This window comes from Monodelphis domestica, chromosome X (genome assembly GCF_027887165.1).
Source record: "Monodelphis domestica isolate mMonDom1 chromosome X, mMonDom1.pri, whole genome shotgun sequence".
NCBI lineage: Eukaryota > Metazoa > Chordata > Mammalia > Didelphimorphia > Didelphidae > Monodelphis > Monodelphis domestica.
The window spans coordinates 44,335,586-44,356,868 of NC_077235.1; the positions used below are offsets into that span (position 1 = coordinate 44,335,586).

Below are 21,283 nucleotides of genomic sequence, written 5' to 3' on the forward strand. Positions count from 1 at the left end.
GTTGAAGTCCTCCATGACTACTACTCTGCCTTGCCTTTTTTCTGGGTTTCATGATCTTTATGAAGAAAACATCATTCATGTTCTTTATCTGGATAGTTGCTCTATAGTAAATTCTCCATGAGCACCATTCATTGCCTCATCCTCCCTCCAGAGTTTTCTCCCATTATTTACCCATTGCTACTTGAAGATTCCCATTTAGGCACATATCTTATTGATTGATTTTGCTCTTTTGATCCACCCCCCCCCCCCCCCCCATCTCTCAGAACTGTTTTCTTTTCATGAAAGCATGTTCTACCATTCTCATATTCCAGGTATAATTTTTATTCCACCAAATTTCAGTGCCACTTCAGAAGTTGTATTTACCTCCTTGTTTCTGACACATACTCTGGGTTGGGATATGGAGATATGTTCCATGTGTATTATGAAAACCCTTCTGAAGAATCATTTGACTAGTCCACCAAGGCTGCGATCAATTTTTAACTGATGACTCAAGCTGACTGCCTCTACAGTGTTATTTTGTCTGTGTTCATATTTTCACAGATCTAATTAATTACATGGTATCCATCTACAGATATCTCAGGCCATGTTTCAAACCTTCTTCCCAGTTTTCTTCTCCTCTGAATTACTTGCTACTTCTTTCAGTCTTGTTTTTCTTTTTCTCATATACCTGACACTTCATAGTATCTGGTTTTACAGTTTTATCTGAGCACTTTTCTCTCTCCTTTTTCATTTGAAAGCTTTCTTGATAAGATTGGTAAACATATTCTGCATTGTCCTGAGATTTGCAGCAGGAGCATCATTCCCCTACCTTACCCCATGGTCTAGAAAACCAGATTCTGTTCTGTCATGTTATTTATGTAGTCGTTCACTTCTCATATCCTCTCTTCTCCAAAGTATGAACTTTCAATTAGCAGAAGTAATGAAATCACTGGCTGTCTGAAGCCCAAAGCCATTTGAAAAACAGCAAATGTTAAGAGTAGAGGGATAGGGAGGCTGGATGGGAGACACACTTGCCAGTTCCTGCTCACAGAGTTCATGTGTTAATTGTGATTGAATGGGGTTGTATGTGCCACTTAGTATCTGTGAAACTAGTAAATTAGGGCCAAAATTAGGGTTGTAGCCAGTTTCAGCTCTTTACAAGTGATTCCTCATCCCTCCAGATCTAAAGAGAACTGATTTCCTTTCTATTAATCAGCTAGAGACATCACACAGAACCATTCTTAAAAGCACCTTTTAATTGTGGAGTTATTTCAATTTGTCAGAAATAACAAACCTCAACTAGAGGAGGACATCCAGAATTCAGGCCCTTAGTATTGAAATCAAGGTTTGACATCTTCTTGGAGGTGCCCTGACATGTCTTCATTTGTTTTCTTTCCCTCTGGACAAGGAATGAAAGAAGGAACTGGAGATTGTGGTTGTCACTTGCATGGCATGCCACTGTGGGTAAACTCATAAATGCAATGCATAGGAATGGGAGATATCCAGTGTAAATGCCTAGGTTGGGGCTAGATTGTCCTATTTGAGGAATGGAAAGGAGACCACTGTTAACTGGGTCATATCATACATGGAGTCATGGTATAAGATGTGAAAACAATGGCAAGGAAGGAGAGCAGGAGAACACCAAACAAAGTATTTTGTATTTGATTCTGCATGGAGATCTGGTCACTAGAAGTTGACATAATGAACATATTGCTCCTGAGGGAGATAAGAGCACTCACAGGAGGAATAGGGCTCAAATTGTGGAGGTGAGAGGATCCCCAAAAACAACTTGCTATTTCACAATTTTGATTGTGATTAGCTCTTGGCAGAGCTATTCCAAATGATCTTTGTTGCTACTTTGGCCATGCAAGTCATAGGTTACCTCTTCATTAACCCCAAATCTTATTTTCTTATTTTGATTCTTCAATGTGTGCTCTCCCTCCTTGCCTTTCTCCCTCCTGTGGCGTAGGGATGACCCATTTGTGTATTCTTATCCTTTTCTATATCTTCTCAAAGAAGAGCTACCCAATGAGTTTGGCTCTACGACCCATGAACCCGAACATCAGCTCTAGTTCTCCTGTGGAGAACTAATAGAAATGAATATTCTTCCAATGATATTGTTCATAGGTCATCCATGAAACCAGGTGAAAAACATCCGTTTAATACGAAAAAGAACTGATATCTATGCTAGCTACAGGATTTGGGCAATTCTTTTTTTTTTTGGCATCTTTATTTCTTTTATTTAATTAATTAATTTGAAGTATTTTTCCAAGCTTATAAAAATCATGTTCTTCTCCCCCACCCTCCTCCCACCCTCTTCCTATAGCCAACACACAATTTCACTGGGTTTTACATGTGTCATTGGTCAAGACCTATTTCCATATTATTGATATTTGCACGAGGGGGATCATTTAGCGTCTATAACCCCAATCCTATCTGGGCAATTCTTAAATTCATAGAGCCATGGACAGATTTTGGAGAGGTCTTTCTAGCCAACTTGAAAATCTACACTTGAAAATTCAAAATGGCCAGGTGTAAGTGTAAACCACTCCTTTGTTGGGAAGTTCATAGTTTACATATTTAAAATACAGATCTGAGCTCCCATTGTAGTTTCTAGCCACATCTTCTTTGACCTGAATTTCTGTCTTCTGTGAAATACTTTAGATTGTCAAAATGGTGAAGAACATCAAAGGCAGCCCAATTACCCTGTCTATTGGCGATGGTGCTAATGATGTTAGCATGATCTTGGAGTCTCATGTAGGAATAGGTAAGCTGTATTCTATGTTATTAATGCTAAGTATTCCCATAACTACTTTTAATATCTCTGACTCAGTGGGCTTTCTGGGGTAGAGGTCTTAAGTCATCACTAACTAAACTGGTGGTCTGCAACCTTGAAGGTGGGTTAGAATGAGTCTTCATTGATTTTTCTCCTGGAGATTATATGTTGAGGGGTGGGGTGGTGGGGCATAGGAAGAAAGACATGGCCTAACTGCCTTCAGGCTGCCTGCCCAGAAACTGTCAGTAGAGGAGAAGAAGAATAACTGCCTCCGTTTCCCAGTTTGGCCTAGAGTTGACACAGGTTGAGGCCCTTAAAATCAACTTGAATATTTCCGTTTAAAAAATATTCCTTCTGACTCTGTTGCCTTTTACACTAGGAGGAAATGCTATTGAACAGTTTCCCCTTCCCCTTTTGTTGTCTAAGTTAGTGGGAATTCTTAGATATTTTTTGAATCACCTTTCCCTTCTAGAAACAGATAAAAAATAATCAATGTCTTGCATATAAGTCCTTTGCTATCTTGTTTTTCCTTGTGGTTCATGAAATAATAATAATAATAATGCCGCTGCTGCAAGATGGATTACCAAGTGTTTCCCAAGTGTCATCTTACTTGATCCTTACCACCCTTTAAGATGTTTAATACAATCATTGTTATTCCCATTCAGAGATGAGGAAACTGAATCTCTTGGTTGGAACTTAACCAAATGGCTGAGCTTGGATTCTAATCTAGGCCTTCTGATGCTAGGACCGGTCTCACTTTGTTTTAAAAAAACTGTTTTATTAATGCCCTTTTTATATCACTTTTTATTCCTAAAGACCACCTACCCTTAGCCTAAGTAAAATCTCCCCTTGCAACAAAGACAGATTAAGGCAAAGAAAAGCAACTAGTTAGCTGTGCCAGCCAATCTGTGCCTCATTGCCATGCCCTGGAGGGTAGAAGATATGCTTTAGCCAGTGCTCTATCTACTGCATCATAGAAACTTCTTCCTGTGATGTGTGAGTAACAAGGGTGCTTCGTATCCTCTCATTTGGCCTTAAACTCTGGAGTTTAGATACCTCTGGAGCATAGATAGTTCCAGGTAGCTCACTCTGGCAAGGCTTACTAGACTATTGTAGACAGAAAGCAATTAATGCATTCATTTTGATGATGAGGTAGTAATTTTCTTCTTCTCTAGGGATTCTCTGACTTACCTCTTTTCTTCTTTTGTCTCTCTTCCCCTAACTCCCACCCCCATTCAAAAGAGGTTTACTGGGGTAGCTAAATGGCTTGGTAGATAGAGAGCCTGACTTGGCCTCAGACATTTCCCAGCTGAATGTCCCTGGACAAGTCACTTCACCCCCATTGCCTAACCCTTACCACTCTTCTGTCTTGGAATCAGTACTTAGAACTGATTCCAAGACAGAAGAAGGCAAGGGGTTTTTTTTTTTAAAAAGCATTTCTTAATCACTTAACCATTGTGATAGAGATTCAAAGTCAAAAGTGGAAACCAGGCCTTGCTCTTGAGAAGCTTACATTTTACAGGAGTATACAGTATGTGCACAGCTAAGTTAAGATCAGCTACCTTGAGGAATTGGCAGCACTAGAAATTGAGGGTTTAAGGCCAGCTTCCTAGAGGAGGTGGCACCTGAGCTGACGTGAAAGGAAGAGAAGGATTAGAAAAGATAGGTGAGGGATTGCACATTCTATAATTAGATGGTTCTCAAACTTTTTGGCCCCATGATCTCTTTGTTGTTTTGTTGTTATTGATGTTCAATAATTTCAGTCATACCCGACTCTTTGTGACCACCATTTGGGGTTTTTGTGGCAAAGATACTGGAGTGGTTTGCCATTTCTTTCTCCAGCTTTTTTTACAGGTAAGGAAACTGAGGCCAACAGGATTTAATGACTTGCCCATGCTCTGAGGCTGGATTATAACTCAAGAAGATGAATCTTCCTGACCATAGGCTTGGCATTCTATCCACTGCACCACTTAAGCTACTCATCATGGCTTCTTTGGAATCCTAAAAATGATTGAAGACTTTTACCCCCAGCTCTCACAAAGTGCTTTTGTCTTTGTGGGTTATATCTATTAATATTTACCATTTTAGATAAATGGATAGAACATTAGCCAGGAGTCTGGAAGACCTCAGTTCAGATCTGGTCTCAGACTCTTATTAGCTTAGTGACTCGAGAGAAGGCACTTACCCTCTGTGTGCCTTAGGTTCCTCTATCTGTGAAATGGGCATAATAATAGCACTTACTTCCCAAGGTTAAAATGATATAATATTGTAAACTGCTTAGCATAGTGCCTGACACATAGTAGATGCTTATTAAATAGTTACTAAAAACATTTAAATTCATTAAAAATAATGTCTATTATATTATTATATAACATGTATTTTCATGAAAAAATCAATTTAAAAATTAGTGTGAAAAGTGGCATTGTTTTACATACTTCTGAAAATCTCTAATGTCTGGCTTAATAGAAAACAGCTGGATTCTCATATCTGCTTTTGCAGTCAGTCTATTATAATACATAGTTTTGGTTAAAGTATATGAAGAGAATTTGGCCTCACACCAATAGGTGTTTGTAAAAGGGAGGCATATGTTAATAGGCAATGGAAATGGCAAATCATCCCAGTATCTTTTTCAAGAAAACCACATGTCCGCATGATCACAAAGAATTAGACATGACTGAATGACAACAATTGGGATAATAGTTTTGACCTTCCGGATCCCTTGAAAGTGTCTAGGTGTCCCTCAGGCGTCCTTGGACCACTTCTTGAGAATTACTGGTCTAATGAGAAGAGTCCTGAATCAGAACAGGGTTTAAGTCCCAGATGAGGCCATGGACTATGTCTTCATTAGTCCAGGATCTCGTGGATATCCTCTCCCAACTCCTTATGTGAACTTGGGCTTCTTCTCCCTTCCATCCCAAGGGCTACCTCTTTGAGCCTCTGTTTCCTCTTCTGAGAAATGGAGCAAAGAACCCTTAACCTTACGACCTCATAAGGCCATGGTGTGGAATAGAAATGTGAATGTATGCTGTCCATATGAGCTATGGTTATCATAGTTTGTTTTTTTCTGAGGTGTCCCGATTTGACAAGTAAATGATTTTCTTTGGCTTTACGTCATGCTAGATGCACATAGATAAAAACAAATTAGCCAAGCTTGCAGCTTTCCTGGTTAGTTTCCATGCTGTTATTCAATCATGAGATTGGACAAAGAAAAGATGCAAAGAAGAACTCAAACTCGGAAACGAGGGCATAAAATGTGGCCATTGATTTTGACATAAGAAATGCCTCAATCAATAGCTTGATGTTGTGCAGAATATTTATCATGTAGTGATAACCTGATTTTTTTTAAAGGTATCAAAGGCAAAGAAGGGCGTCAAGCTGCAAGAAACAGTGATTATGCTGTGCCCAAGTTTAAACACTTAAGGAAACTGCTGCTAGCCCATGGGCATTTATACTATGTGAGAATTGCACACCTGGTGCAGTATTTCTTCTATAAGGTATGTGAGCAGGTGTTTGTCATTTATCTGGACAGGTTTAGAGCATCTTTATCCTTTGGGCTGGCTGGCCCAAGAGTCAAACCTCAGTTTGACTCAAAATATATTTCTGCTGCCTTCAACTGTTAAGTATAGCCTTTTCACTTTTTACTGGCCTCATTACTCAGCTTTGCAATAACAAATACTGTTCAGTGGGGTTCACTAATGGAGCAGAAGCCAGAGATTGGACATTGAGTGTGTTTATAGTGCTACTGGTAAGTGATTAGTCTTTATCTTGATCATGGCTGATATGGGGAGTGGGTAGGAAGAAGGGAGACAAATTTAGCAAATTCACACTCTAGAGTAGCTCAAGAAGAGACTTAATGTTTGCTCAGTGATTGATTGAATAATCTGCCCATTTAAATAGGACCTTCATGTATTGATCACAGGTATGTGCCCCCAGATTACAACTGATTTTGGTGCCCTGCTACAAAATTCTTGAATTTTGTACCATTCTGACAGTCTTGTGGTTTTAATCAAAATAGAGAAATGATTAACCTTGAGAACACTGGTGCAAACGGAGCCCTAATTCACAATTATGGTCATTTTTCTTCCCTGGATAGACAGGAACTGGTGCTCTGGCCAGCATAACTACTGATGCCGGGTCTTTTGTCTTCCCTTAGTAGCAAACAAAACAGAGAATCGATAGCTTTGGTGGAGAAATGAAAAAGGATCCTGTCCCTCCAGAAAGATGAGAAACATTGTTGCATTGTGCACCTTGGTTTTTTCCCGTTGTTGACCCTTTTTGAAACTATTATCTTACCTTTTTTCTTAGAAGCAATACATTGTATTGGTTCCAAGCCAGAAGAGTGGTAAGGGCTTGGCAATGAGGGCTAAGTGATTTACACAGCGTCACACAGCTAGGAAGTATCTGAATCCAGATTTGAACCCAGCACCTCCTATCTCTAAGCCTGGCTCTCAATCCACTGAGCCACCTAGCTGACTCCTCTTGTTGACTCTTAATAACACAATAATGACTATATTGGGTCCACCATCTTTCTGACACTGACCGTGATCCTGAAGGGCATTTGGTATATATGGTATCTGATTGACTTCTCTGCTGCACATGGCAACAGGTCAGAGGTATACTCTAGTGGTGTTTTCATCCCTGAAAATAGAACTGAATGAATGTACTTTGACCAGAAGTTCAAGTAGCTATTTGGTAGTAGTACTCTGTTGTAGGTCCCAGAATTCAGAGCTATAAAGCCCTTTCTCTTCAGATAGAGATGAAAGAGAAATTTCTCTGTTCAAATTTATTGATTTATTTTTTGATCTGAGCCATATTGAATTAGAAAACCACAAATTAACATTATGTTGTCTTGTACTTTTATTTATTTTGTTAAATCTTAGCTGATGACATTTTAATGTAGTTCCCAATGTAGAAGGCCCCTTTGCCAGTAAAGATCAGCACCTACTCATGGATTTAGGTCTTTAGGGAGTCACCTAGGAGCAGTGAGAAATTGAATGACTTGCATCTTGGGCCATATGGCCAGCATATATCTGAGGTGAGGCTTGAGCTCAGGTTTTCCTAACTTCAAGGCTGGATGTTTATCCAGTGTACCAAAATATAGGACTATGTATTTAAAATAATAAATCAGCTTGTCAGCTGCCTATTTTAAGAAGAAGAAGAAGTGATGGCCAAGTGGTACAGTGGATGGAGTACCAGGTCTGGAGTCAGCATGACTTGGGTTTAAATTTGGTGTCAGACATTTTGTAGCTGTGTGACCCTGGGCAAGTCACTTAACCTTGATTGTTTAGCCCTTGCCACTTAATGTCTTAGAATTGATAGAAAGGCAGAAGGTAAGAGTTAGTTTTTTTAATTAAAAAAAAAAGAAAAGAAGAAACTTAGATATTTCAAATGAACCATTTAGAACACACATGCCTCTAGTAACATCCTCCTCTGATGCTTCATCATGACTGTAGCATCCAATAGACTATATATTTCAAAATTGGGCAGAAGCCCTAGAAAGATAAAATAGCTAAAATACTCCTATTTGATGATGTTCTGGTCATTTATATCAGGAGAAGCAACCAGTAGGAAGACATGTGTAGAGGCTCTCCGACATCAAATTGATGATGAAGTTGCCCTCCCCACAAGCTCAAGCTATATCTCATTGTGGTTGATATTGAGCTGATTGCATGAAACCATGGAACGTTGCAGAATGTCCTGAATGAACTCCATTGGCACCTATGATTCTGGCTCCACTATCCTCACAGGATAAACAAAGGGCATCCCAAATGCCTATTGCCCTGGGGGCACTATGTAGTTGGACAGACCTATAGAGTTTCTCCATCAATGTATGTTTCTTTTTCTTTTTTTTTTTTTAGGAAACCCTCACCTTCCGTCTTGGAATCACTACTGAGTATTGGTTTCAAGGCGGAAGAGCAGAAAGGGCTAGGAAATGGGGGTCAAGTGACTTGCTCAGGGTCACACAGCTAGGAAGTGGCTGAGGCCAGATTGGTTCACAGGACTCCTGTCTCTGGGCCTGGCTCTCAATCCACTGAGCTACCCAACTGCCCCCAATGGATGTTTCTTGCACAGACACCACACATGAATTAGAGTAGGAGAGTATGATGGGTTTCCTTTGGGTAGCTGAAAGTTCTTCAAGTAAGCTCAAGCTTCTCCATGAAACTGAGACCCACCTTTTTAAAGCCAGTGTTCTTCGGTTAATATTGCATGATTATTAAGTCATGAAATGACTTGCCACTTGGGTGAGGGATCCTCACCCTCACTGTTTTTTAAACCCTCACCTTCCATCTTAGAATCAATGCTGTATATTTGTTCTAAGGCAGAAAGGTGGTAAAGGCTAAGCAATGGGGGTTAGATGACTTACCCAGAGTCACACAACAAGGAAATCTCTGAGGTCATATTTGAACCCAGGACCTCCTGTCTCTAGGCCTGGCTCTCAATTCACTGAGCCACCTAGCTTCCCCTTTCCCATCTACTTTTTTTAAACTCTTGCCTTCTGTCTTAGAAACAGTACTGTGTATTGATTCCAAGGCAAAAGAGCAGTAAGGGCTAGGCAATGGGGGATAAAGGATTGGCCCAGGGCCACACAACTAGGAAGTGTCTGAGGCCAGTTTTTTAACTTTTTTTAAAGACTGTTATCCTCAAGAAGTTGTAGGAGAACTAGAGTTCCATTTATCATCAGAAAAAATGTATGATTCAAAAATAAAATGGACTAGTCACATGGCTTGTCAAGGCACACTTCACTGGGATCTTCATGATGTCATAAAAAGGAGACAAAGACAGACTTCCAGCAAGTTGAGTGGGCTCCTGAGGTGAGGCTCACAGGATGAGCAGGCAAGGATGGACTGTGATCTGGATCATTGGCAGGAACAGCTCCATCAATGACCACAGTAAAGTATAGACTGAGTGAAGTATTGGAATAAATATGTGACTACATAGCCACACATGTAAGTTCATGTGTCTAGCTATGTGTTTCTTTCTATCTAGCTCACCTCCCTACGGATTTCTCTGTGTCTAATCTACTTATCTATCACCTGCCTATTTATCTATCTTAGTCTCCCTGTATCTCAGTGGCTCTCATCTAAATCTATGTCACCTGCCTCTCTAATTTACATATATCTCATCCTTATCTCCTTTCTACCTACCTGTCTCAATCTCCATCCATCATTCTCTTTCTTCCTCTCCCCCCCCCCCCCCCCCCCCGTCTTTCTCCCTCTGTCTCTCTCTCATCTATAAAGGTATAGGGACTGAGAATGTGATTTCCTTAGAAAAGGGGACTCTCGGGAAGCTTCCTCTACCAGTATAGGTCAGCAGCACCTTCTCTGCAATTTCCAGTGCTATGAGTTGCCTAGAATATAGAATGTAAGTTACTTGCCTCTGGTCACCCAGACAGTATGTGGCAGACATAGATTCTCCTGGCTCTTAGGTGTGTTTTGTGGGAGCCAGGGCTCCCCATACCACCATGCCTTTGTGTGTATTTCAATAATGCTGCCTAAAACAATTTTGGCACTACTTTCTGGGAACTGTCTTAAAACCTACATTATATCCTTTGAATACTGTCCTGGTTTGTGGTCAATACAAAGATTTGAAAATGGATCCTATTCTTTGAAAACTTTAAGAAATGTGGACCAAAGTCCAGGGGATAAGATTGGTTGTTCAGTCAGAGGACTACTATTATTATTGGTTCAAAAAATCTGAGTATCAAGTATTGTTATTCTGAACAGAGCCATGGATGTACTGTAGGATAGTGGAGGATGTGGAGCAGGGACCTAGAGATAAGGAATGGAGCAGCCATTATCTGAGTGGTGAAGTTGAATACCCTAACTCTTGCCTCTCCCAGCCACTGAATCTGAAGTCTTCCTAACCATGGAACTTGCTGCCTTGGCATGGAGGCTATAACTACTTTGACCTTTGTCTCCATCCTACTGCAGCCATCCCTTCCCGTCTGGTGCCCAGTAGGTTAGGGCTGCTGCTGACATCAGGACTCTTGGCCTAGCATCTCCTCTTTCTTTTGACGTCATTGGATCCCAACCAGTAGGGCTTCTGCCTCAAATGGAATTTGGAAATCTCTCTAGTCAACACAACCTGATGTTAATTGTTCTGTTCTGTTTCACCACATCAATGGCACAAAGCGAAGACTCCTCAGCACTCTTTAACGTGGGTGCCTAGGTATCTGGCTTCTTGCCGCCAAGGTTAAAACTCAGACTGCAGGCTTCTTCCTCCCAGCATCTCATCCAAGACCAGGGTCTCAGACACCAAGCCAGACCAGGAAGGAAACACAGGATCTACTTTCTGGGATACTGAAAAGTGAGATGACTTTCTTGGTCCCACAACTAATATTGTGTTTGAGGCAGAACCTGATCCCAGATCTTCCTAACTGCCAAGTTTATCCCTCTGTTTCTTATTCCACACTTCCTCTTAGGTATTCTAATTGATGGATTAATGAGAACATTAAACATTAGGGTAAGATTCAAATTGTTCAAAAGACTCGGCCTAACTTCAGTTGCTTAGAGCTGGTGGCCTTCCCTGGTTAGCTTGGGCACTAACATCTTCATTTGCAAATTGGACCTATTTTTAGAGTGGTTTTTAGAGTCTAGCACCATTCTCCTCTGGGCAGTGAATGCACAGTGGTGCTCTTTATATGACATAAGCCCATTTCTTCTAGAATGCAAAACAATATTTAATCCCAAGCAAGACTGCTTTTAGAGAGTGTATTGCCATGGATCAAGTGCTTGACTTGGAGTTGGGAAGATTCAAATTTGAAAGCTGCCTCTTGATGCTTTGTAACTTTGGGGCCATGACCAAGTCACTTAAGGCCTGAACCATAGGTATTGCTCCAATATATTAGTATTGGAAGATAAATTATTAAGTTTAACAATTTGTGACAACCTGAGTTCTTTTATTTTTTTAAACCCTTACCTTCTGTCTTAGAATTTCATATTGGTTCTAGAGGCCAAAGAGTGTCAAAGGCTAGGCAATGGGGGTTAAATGACTTGCCCACAGTCACATAGCTAAGAAATGTCTGAGGACATATTTGAACCTAAAACCTCCTGTCTTTAATCTGAGTTCTTGAAAAGAAATCCCTTAATTCTGGCATTTAGAGGAAGTCTACTGAAATCTGGAAGCTGATGTTATTATGGATTTGTCTTTTACTATCAAGTTGTTTCAGTGTGATACTAAATACTGGGACTTAGTTTGACTTGGGGGCCCAAAGGTCAAACAAGAAGATGGGGAAATGCTTCTCTCCTCACTCAATTTTTTGTTTTGTCTTTCAGAACCTTTGTTTCATCCTGCCACAGTTTTTGTACCAGTTCTTCTGTGGATTCTCCCAACAGGTATATTTCAACATTGCCTTGTGCGGCATGCCCTTTCCAGACTTGCTGTTAGTTGATGATATGTTATTTGCAGTGAAAATGTCAGGAGAGGCTTCCCCTCTCAGTGTACCTTGTGAGTTCAGCTATTATGGATGTCATTGTTTATTAGCCGTAACATTGTAAAAGTTGTCATTTTCTGCATGATTTCTGGTATCAGCAAATGTTGATATCTTTGCTCCAGTAACTTCCTTTGCAGTCAAGCGTCATTTTTGACAGTTGTTTGATAGACCCAGTAGGAGGTAAGACAGTATTTTGATTGCTTTCCTTTTCATCCTTCCATAATTTGTATTATTGAAAACCTAAATTAAAAACACATGCTGGTAATCCTAATACTTTACAATTTAATGCTACATTAAATCCGGTCCCACCTAGCCAATGCTTCTTGTTTGGATTGCCTTGGCAAACTTGGCCTTGGGGATAAATCTCATCATCAGTCATGTTCACCACTCAATTCAATCCAATTCAGTGCTACAGGTGTCTATTAACTACTCATTATGTGGCAGACACTATTTTGGGGAATTTGAAGACTGGGGGAAAAAAGTCCCTGCCTACTACAAGCTTCTGCTCTAACTGTGCTTCCCAGGTAAAGAGTTGTCCTGAGGAATTCTGATATTTCCTGCCCTGTTATTATTTTTCACCTTTAATGATAATTCAAAATAATATGCTGCTATGATAGCTATATTTTGTCTCCATCTTCAGTGAGTTAAGGAGAGGCAAACTTGCAAGTTGGTTAAGCCACCGAGGAGTTTTGGGTTGTAGCCCTTAAGGTTTGGAGGTCTATCTGTGCCAACTTCACTGGTTCTGGCAAGGTACTCTGCAGTGCTGCTATGGACATCTGAAAAAGCTGCCTCTCCAAAAGGAACTTTATTTCTCCTACTTCCTTATGACAGCAAGTTATTGGTTTTTCTAGTTCCTTGGCAAGTCGTTGTTTGAGGGCAACTTTTAGAGTCACAGGATTGAGAACAAGGCCTCAGGAGCAAGTCTATATTCTCCTTTATATAGATGCAGAAACTGAGGCCAATGCAAAATGATTACTCTTTTCCTTGCATCCTTACTCCCTTGCTATTGGGGTGTATGCTTTTCCAGTTGACATGCCATAGCCTTGTGGCATCAGCTGAGTCACATGCCTAAATAAATCTTGGCATTGGATAACTCTGAAGGTGTGGGGTCCCCTGGCATCCCCCATCACCTTGTTGCAGAGAGCAATATCTGTTCTGGTGGTCATGAACCAAGACCTTGATCATTTCAGGAAAGAGGTGATGGATGGGAACCTTAGGGATCATTTCACATTTCCCTATGTAACTATTGGGCAGCAAAGTGGCACAGGGAAGTGGGTTAATTTTGAACTTGGGGAAAGGCTTGTTTTGTTTCTCGATTTCCTCCCTTACTTCTCTCCTTGCATGCTCAAAGAAAATTTAGAAAATCTCACCTTGGATCTTCAAATGAGATGAGGTAGGGCTCCTTTTGTTTACTGCAGTTTCCAGCCCAAGAGTTCTTGGGTTGTGAATAGAGCTTAGGAAAATTGAGAATTTTGCAGGGAGGGAATTCACTCCAGGTTTACTCTTTTAAAAAGCCTTAATTTCTGCCAAATTGGAAGCTTTCACGGTCCTTCTTTTCTCATCTCGATTCAATTTCATAGACAATAGTAAGTTCTCACTGAATGCCATGTGAGACTCAGTGAAGATAGAGTGTTGGCCTTGGGTATCAGGAAGATCAGAATTTGAGGCTCACCATTAGCTGGGTGACCTTGGGCAGAGGACTCGACCTCTCCATGATCTACGCAGTTCTCTAAGATTAGAAGTTGCAGACAAGATGCCAGCCTTCCTTGGTGGAGGGAATTTTTCTCATCTGGATGCTTCCTGTATCAATGTTATCGTGGGTCTGGTCTATGCCATTGAAGTCATGAGTCCAGTCTCTGTTCTTATGAGTCAGGAATTGTGTTCAGGATTCAGCTCCCAGTGAGACTCTTCCTGCCCTCAAGCAGCTTACATTTTAATGACAAGAGTCTGCTGAAGAAATTCCTGTATTTAATAGCCAATCTTCTTGACTGATCTGTTTGCTAGTTAATAGTTGGGTCTGGCTATCCTAGTTCATGCTCAGTTCTTGACATTCTCTCTTCCCTCAGTGGGGAAAACATAATTGTTGCTTCTTATAGTTGTCGGAGATTCAGGGCTAAGTTCTCCTACTAAACAGTCAATTAGAGCCCTAGTTTTCAATTTAGTGTTTAGGGAAAATTAACAGTTTCCATAGAAACCATCTCCTTTCTTGTCTCAGAAGGATCCCCCCTGGAGAATTCCTAGGTGTACAATGTCCCCTCAGAGCCCAACACTCCGACACGCTTTGGCCTATTTACCACATTAAAAACTAGTACCCAGAAGGCTGCGTAGGATGAAGGGCCTCTATTTTCTCCATAGGCTTGTATTCTTAATTCCCATTGAGAATATTATAGGCCTTCATATCATCCTGTGTGCTGCCTGGCAGTTCTCCCTAATATTGCCACTTGAGTATCTTGTCACCTCTTCAAGCAAAACACAGGAGAGGGGGAAAAAAGAAAAAAAACCAGAACTCCTTGCCTCCTTCCTTCTCTCCTCCAGATCCTGGGTGCCTTCCCATGGTTAGTGACACTGTGAGCAATGCTACCATCTGCCTTGGAGCTGAGACTTGGGATCCTGGAGTTAGTCTGACCCTTTCTGTCTTCCAGTTTATTCAGCCCCTAAAGTTCCCTACTTTACCATCACAAATCATTGTTCAGGGTCAATCCTACTAAAAGATGTTCTAGTTTTGGCAATGGTTAGCTGTTACCCGTCTCTCCTAAGTCATTAAATTCTCTGCCTCCCAATGCTTTCCCATCTAGTGTTCTAGTTCTCTACTCTCTTCTTTCTCTTGAAATACCTAAAAGTCCTTTCACAGCTTAGTTTACATGCCATCTCATACTTGACTTGTCACGATCACTACCACTTATTAGTGATTCTCTGCCCACTCGCTTGCCCCCATCCCCTACCTAAGTAAATTGCTTTGTATCTATTTGGTATTTTTTTATCTGTATACGTGTTGTTTTCCCCTAGCAGAACATAAACTTCTTGAGGGCAGGAGCTGATTTTTTTTTTCCCTTGTATCTCTAGTGTCTAGCACAGCTTCAGTGAACCTTTTCTGAATTTGAGTGTCTAGAGGGCAAATTCAAGCTGTCTGTGAGACACCCCTCCCCAATTACCAGAGAGAGTTGAAGGAGGAAGTGCTCATTTTAGGCAGCTGAAGAGAGGGGCAGGGCATGCAAAAAATGGCCTCGGGCGCTGGGAAGAGGGGGAACAGAGCAAGCAGCTCCACAAGAGTGCTGGCTCTGCACACACCATGTCTGGCACATAGTAGGCCCTTAATAGACATTTGTTGAATGAATAAATGAATGGATGAATTGCTTAGTACAGTATTGAATTGTCCTGTGATTGGCGTCTTTGGCTGTATCATTCTGTCTTGTGGCTTCCATGGATATCTTATGGATATATCTTATCCATGTTCTCTCTACTGTGAGGTCTCACCCTCCATCATAAGGTCATTTCACTCATCTACCATGATCAGAAGCTCCCTCTCTTTGCTCTAGTCCATGCAAATGTGTTTCTATCCCTCTATACCCTACTGCCATTCTTTCCTCCTGTGTACCTTCTTTGTGTGGGCCACCCTTCCACATTTTGTCTTCCAGCTGATGATCTCTGGTTTCAGGAAGTCCTCCAAGATTAAAGAATATGGCCATGGCCCCTGGATAAAGACCACCCAAATTTTACACCTTAATCTCACCTCTCTCTTACCCTTGCAAGGCCAATTGGATTCTATAGTTAGAACTGGAAAAGACCTTGTAAGTCATGAATTTTTAGAGTTGAATGGGGCCTCAGCAACTGCCTGGTCCAATTGATATCGCCAAAAGAATATCCTCTACAATACACCCAATGGGTAACTTTCCATCCTCTGCATGAAGACTTTCAATGAACTCATCTTGTTCATTTCCCCCATTTTATAGATGAGGAAACTGAAGTCCATGGAACTGTGACTTGGCCAAAGTCACAGAGATAGTAGTAAGGCAAGACTGAGATTTTATTCCATATTTTATTCTCTGACACCAAGGCATAACACTTCTGACATAAGATCACAATGGAGGGAAAAAGGGAGAGAGGGAAAAGGAAGAAGGAGAGGGAGAGAGAGCACAGAGTTGGAGAAGAGAGAAAGATAAAGGAGGGGGAGAAAGAGACAATGAGGGAAGTAGGGAGAGAGAGACATGGGGGAAGAACTTTTCTTATAAATTCGCAGAATACAGAGCCCCTTTTTACCTGGAGTATGTAAGGAGCACCCCACAGCATTAACCAAAGCTGTGATTTCTTTGGAAGGTTAAATTTCTCAAGGTCCCAACCTCAAAAGCATTGGGGATTTCCTGTATTGGGATCAAATTGGCTTCCTGACACCAGGACCTTGCCCTCTGATTTCTTTGTCTTTGATCATTTTGGGTTTGTTTATTTCTTTGTTAAAGGGAAAAACGTTTTCTCTAAGGGGCGTTCCACATTCACATGGGCCACACAGTGACAATTTCTCACTTTGTATAACACCTAGCAGAGCGCAGAGAAGCCCTTACCCCCAGCTAGAGCTTTTGCTAAGAGGAAAAGGCTAGTAAATTGCTTGGAAAATTTTCATAATTCAATATAAATGCTTCAGTTAGTTGTGATTACAGAGGCAATCTCTGGTTGACTGCATTGGGTCAGTTCTTAATGGTATACGAAACCTATACTAACATTCAGAAACGTCAATGTCAAGTTTCCTCCATCCTGATGAAAGCCCCCATTTCTGCTTGTGAAGGATCAAAAAAAAAATCAGACACACAACACTGACTCAGTCTGGCTGCTGCCCATGTTTTGCTTCAGGGAAGATGGCAGCCTTATCCTGAAATGACTCATTTTTTTCACGGTTATAACACTATCCAAATTGTAGCTGTTGCATATTTAATAGAAATACACAGGATTGTATTTTACAATTTCAATCAAGGCAGCAGTCTGAAACTGAGCATAGTTAGGGAAACAACATATGATATAGTGGGATATGAAACACCAGATTTGGAGCCAGGGAACTAGGGTTCAAATGCTGACCATGCTCCTTAAAATCTCAGACCTTAAACAAAGAATTTAACTTCTCTGGACCTTATTTTCCTCATGTGTAAGATGGGGCTGAGGAGAGGAATAACTGCTAAGGTTATTAGAAATCTATGAACCTATGATTCTAAGTCACCTATCTTCCTGGGTCTCAATTCCTCATCTCCAAAATGAGGAGATTAGACTGGATGATTGGTGAGGTTCTTTCCAACTCCTCTGAGCCCAGGATCTTTAGCAACTTGTTTTCTCTGTGCCTTGGTTTCTTTTTCTTTAAAGTGTAGGAGTTGAACGAGATGACCACTAGGTCTATCCAGCTCTAACTCTTACTATACTGTTTATGGGCCATTTGGTTGGGAGGGTAGCAACCAAATAGGACATAAGATTATTTGAATTTCTCTTCTGTAACTAGCAAGCACTAAGAAGAAAGAAAAGAAACCTACCCCATGGGAAAAGGGACCTACTTTAGTCATCACGTTCAATGTGTGTATACCTGTTTGTCACTAAAAATCTCTTTCCATGTTATTTTGCCTCCTCACACTGCCACCACAGCCATTGTATGATGCAGCGTACCTTACAATGTATAATATCTGCTTCACTTCGTTACCGATCCTGGCCTACAGCTTGCTGGAACAGCACATCAGCATTGATGTTCTCACCGCTGATCCCAGATTGTATATGTAAGTTGAAAAGTCCAATGACAAATTTGGGAGCAGGGCTAGAGAGGGAGGGAAGAAGGAGACAGGGGAGGAGCTGTCCACTCCAACAGACCTAGTTCCCCATTTATTGTTTGAGGGTTCAGGGATCTCATTTGAGAGTTCTGATTCCCAAAGATCTCAAGTTTCTTTGTTGTCTATGGATGCAAGGCAAATGGGAACAGAGTAGCTCCTGGACCATCCTGCAAATCAGGAAGCCTGAGGTTCAAATCCTGTTCTAATGCATACTAGCTGGGTGACTCTGAGTAAGTTCCTCCAGCTACATGTGTCTTAGTCAGCTTCTTAGTTCTTAGCTAAGGAGTCATAATAAAAGCAGCTAGGTAGCATAATGGTTAGAATATTGGACCTAAATTCAGAAAGACCTGAGTACAGATCCTGCCTCAAATACCTATTAGTAATGTTAAACAGGGCAAGTTATCTGACCTTTCTCTGCCTCAGTTCTCTCATCTATAAGTTGATAGATGATAGGAGCACCAGCCTTACACAGGGCTGTTGTGAGATTCAAGCAAGATAACATGTAAAGTACTTTTGTGATATAAATGTGAGTGATGATGATGATGATAGTGATGGCAGTAGCCTAAGTGGCTACTAGTTGCTGAGTGAAGCACATACAAAATCCCAGGCTATTTGTGGTTTTGCAACGTGTGATAATTAAAAAAGAAATGAATTTTTAGACCCCTTTCAAGACCTCTGTTGGGAATCCTTGGCTTTCGTCAAATTTGCAGTGAATGTGAGTGGAAGTTGCCGAAAGATCAATCTAGGCAAGATGTTGGAAAAAACTTTCCAGCAGGATGGGCCATTCCTGAGTGGACTAGGCTACCTTGGGAATGCATGGATATGTTCCTGCATGTGTATGTGCTAAGTTCTTTAGAGGCAGTCTGACCACTTATTGGAGATGTTGGAGTCAGATGGTTTTTGGAGGTTTGAATTGGGTTAGATGGCTTAGAAGGTCATTCCTTTTAGGGTCCATTTTTCCAGTAGGTCAAAGAGAGTGCCTTTGGTCATGTGTCCCCTAGCAGAGGAGCCTTCCAACAACCTGATGTTCATGAGCAAAAGATTTTTAGTCATTTTGATGATTGAACTCCACCTAGGCAAGGGAAAAAAGATGCTGAGAATCATTAGCCATTCCAGAGCCATCCCCCTCCCTTTTCATCAGGCTCTAACTCTGCAGTTTTATTGAAGAGCATAATTAATTCAGAGAGTCAACGAAAAAAATGAATTTGTCTTGAAATAGCTTTTTCTCCTTATGGATGGGTAACTTGGAACTGTCCCCAGCAACTGGCCTATTATTAAATTGGATTTTTTTATGTCAGGATTATAATGAAGGATGAAGATGTTAATCTAAAGGATTGCTGAGTAGTGGGTGCCAGTTACCTCCTTTGTAAAATGAGAGGGCTGGACTAGATGACCTCCAAGTCTCCCTTGGGCACTGAAATCTATGATCCTATGATCACTCTGTAGGGGCAGGGAAGAGGAAAGATGAAGTTAGTAGATGCTCATCTGGAATGTAAGAGTCTAGAATATTAAACCAAGGGGCTTAGAAAATCACCATCAGTCATATTATAGAACTATAAGGATATGGAAGAGATCTGGTCCAATCCTTTCATTTTACAGAAGAAAAAAAAAACGAGGTCCAGAGTGGAGTCAGGGACTTGCCTAAGGTCAAACAGGAAGTGAGTAACACAGCTGAGACTTAGACCCAGGGCTTCTGGTGCTTTTTCCACTGTGGATTGCCTTTTAAATGCTGATAACTTGCTGAAATAGGAGGGCAAAGTGGTGGTTAGAGGGCAGGGGGGATGTATTTCTGATTGACTCCTGCAGACAGAATCCATAAAATTTTGAATCATCTTGCTCTGGCGTATGTGCTTTGCCTGAGATCATGCTGGAATCAAGGCTGTGTCCTAGTGACTCCCCCCAGCCATCCCAAGCTTGCTGTCTTGCTGTTTCTTTGCCAGACACATCAGGTCCCAATCTCCCCTCATTGCTGTATCTTTTTTTTAAATCCTCACCTTCCGTCTTGGAATCAATACTGTGTATTGGCTCCAAGGCAGAAGAGTGGTAAGGGCTAGGCAATGGGGGTCAAGTGACTTGCCCAGGGTCACCCAGCTGGGAAGTGTCTGAGGCCAGATTTGAACCTAGGACCTCCCATCTATAGACCTGCCTCTCATTGAGCTACCCAGCTGTCCCCACCTCACTGTATCTTTGGAGAATGCCCCTTAGTATTCCAGAGGGTCTGGACTCTCTCTCATTGTCTTTCAGCCTTGTTTTTCAGTGACTCCCCTGCTTGTAAAGGCTCATACCTCAGACAAGAGAGGTACTTGGCCTTTAAAAAACTTTTTTAAAGAGAAGTGAAAATGGCATATGGAGTTTCTTCTATAGAAAAAACAGGCTTTTCTCCCTTCTTTCCCATTCTTTTCTCCCTGAAAATTTGGCTATAAAAGGTAGTCTCAGAACCAGGAAGATCCTTTTCAGATTCCACTTCTTATATATGTTGTGTGACCCTGGGCAAGTCACTTAATTTCTTGGTGTTTCTAAGCAACTTTCTAAACTCTTTATTTACAAATATGTATTGGTAGAGGGAGAAGCTCTCTATAGCCTCTACATCAATGAAATCACAAGTCTAGGACAAAAAAGGAAAGAAATCATGATTTAACAAGGGGAAGAAGGTCATCTCCCTGCCTGCTGTGCTATGATGTAAGGCCATGCTACTTTGCCATGTGGCACGTAAATTGGCCTCTCTGTAAACAAATATACTTACTTCTTCCCGATTTTTCATTGTTTTGCCTCCTCACTTAGAATCATAAATAACTCACATTTCTAGAGCATCTTTACAAAATCTTACAAAGGTCTTTCATTCCCAAGAGTTCTCTGACATAGATGCCATGACTATTATCATCACATTGTATAAAGGTGAGAATTGAGGCTTAAAGAGGGGAAGGAATTTGCCCACCAGCACAGACATGGTCCATGGCAAGGAATGATTTGCTTTCTGGCCATCTGACTCTGAGGCCACCCTATCCCATGAGATGCTAGAATACTGTGGCTAGAAGGCTTGGGTTCCAATGATCCCAAGATAGGATTTTTGAGTAATTTATTTTCTCAATCACCTGCTGTCCAATATGAGATAAAGATCCAATGTCCAAACTATTACATTTTCAAAGTCACCAGGAAAGTCATCAAGGACATTTTCTTAAAGACCTGAATAGCCAGGGAAAGCTCAGAATTAAAAATGAGTATTTTATCAGTAATACTTTAGTTGTAACCAGAGTTTTACCTTAATACAATTGGTCAGGGCACCATCCAGATAGCTCAGAG

At 41.1% G+C, this 21,283-nt stretch overlaps 1 protein-coding gene across 4 annotated transcripts in view; it reads left to right on the forward strand.

The window, feature by feature from the left end:
• The window catches only part of ATP11C (ATPase phospholipid transporting 11C), a 244,675-nt gene that overhangs the window by 192,907 nt on the left and 30,485 nt on the right, over window positions 1-21,283 (forward strand). For all 4 annotated transcript variants that reach the window (XR_008914630.1, XM_056809271.1, XM_056809273.1 and 1 more), the window contains 4 exons: window positions 2,644-2,746; window positions 6,104-6,249; window positions 12,031-12,090; window positions 17,805-17,932. Coding sequence is in view for 3 of the 4 variants with exons in the window: in XM_056809271.1 (XP_056665249.1) it covers window positions 2,644-2,746; window positions 6,104-6,249; window positions 12,031-12,090; window positions 17,805-17,932 (437 nt within the window). In the remaining variant the exon portion in view is untranslated. The remainder of the gene's footprint in view (window positions 1-2,643; window positions 2,747-6,103; window positions 6,250-12,030; window positions 12,091-17,804; window positions 17,933-21,283) is intronic.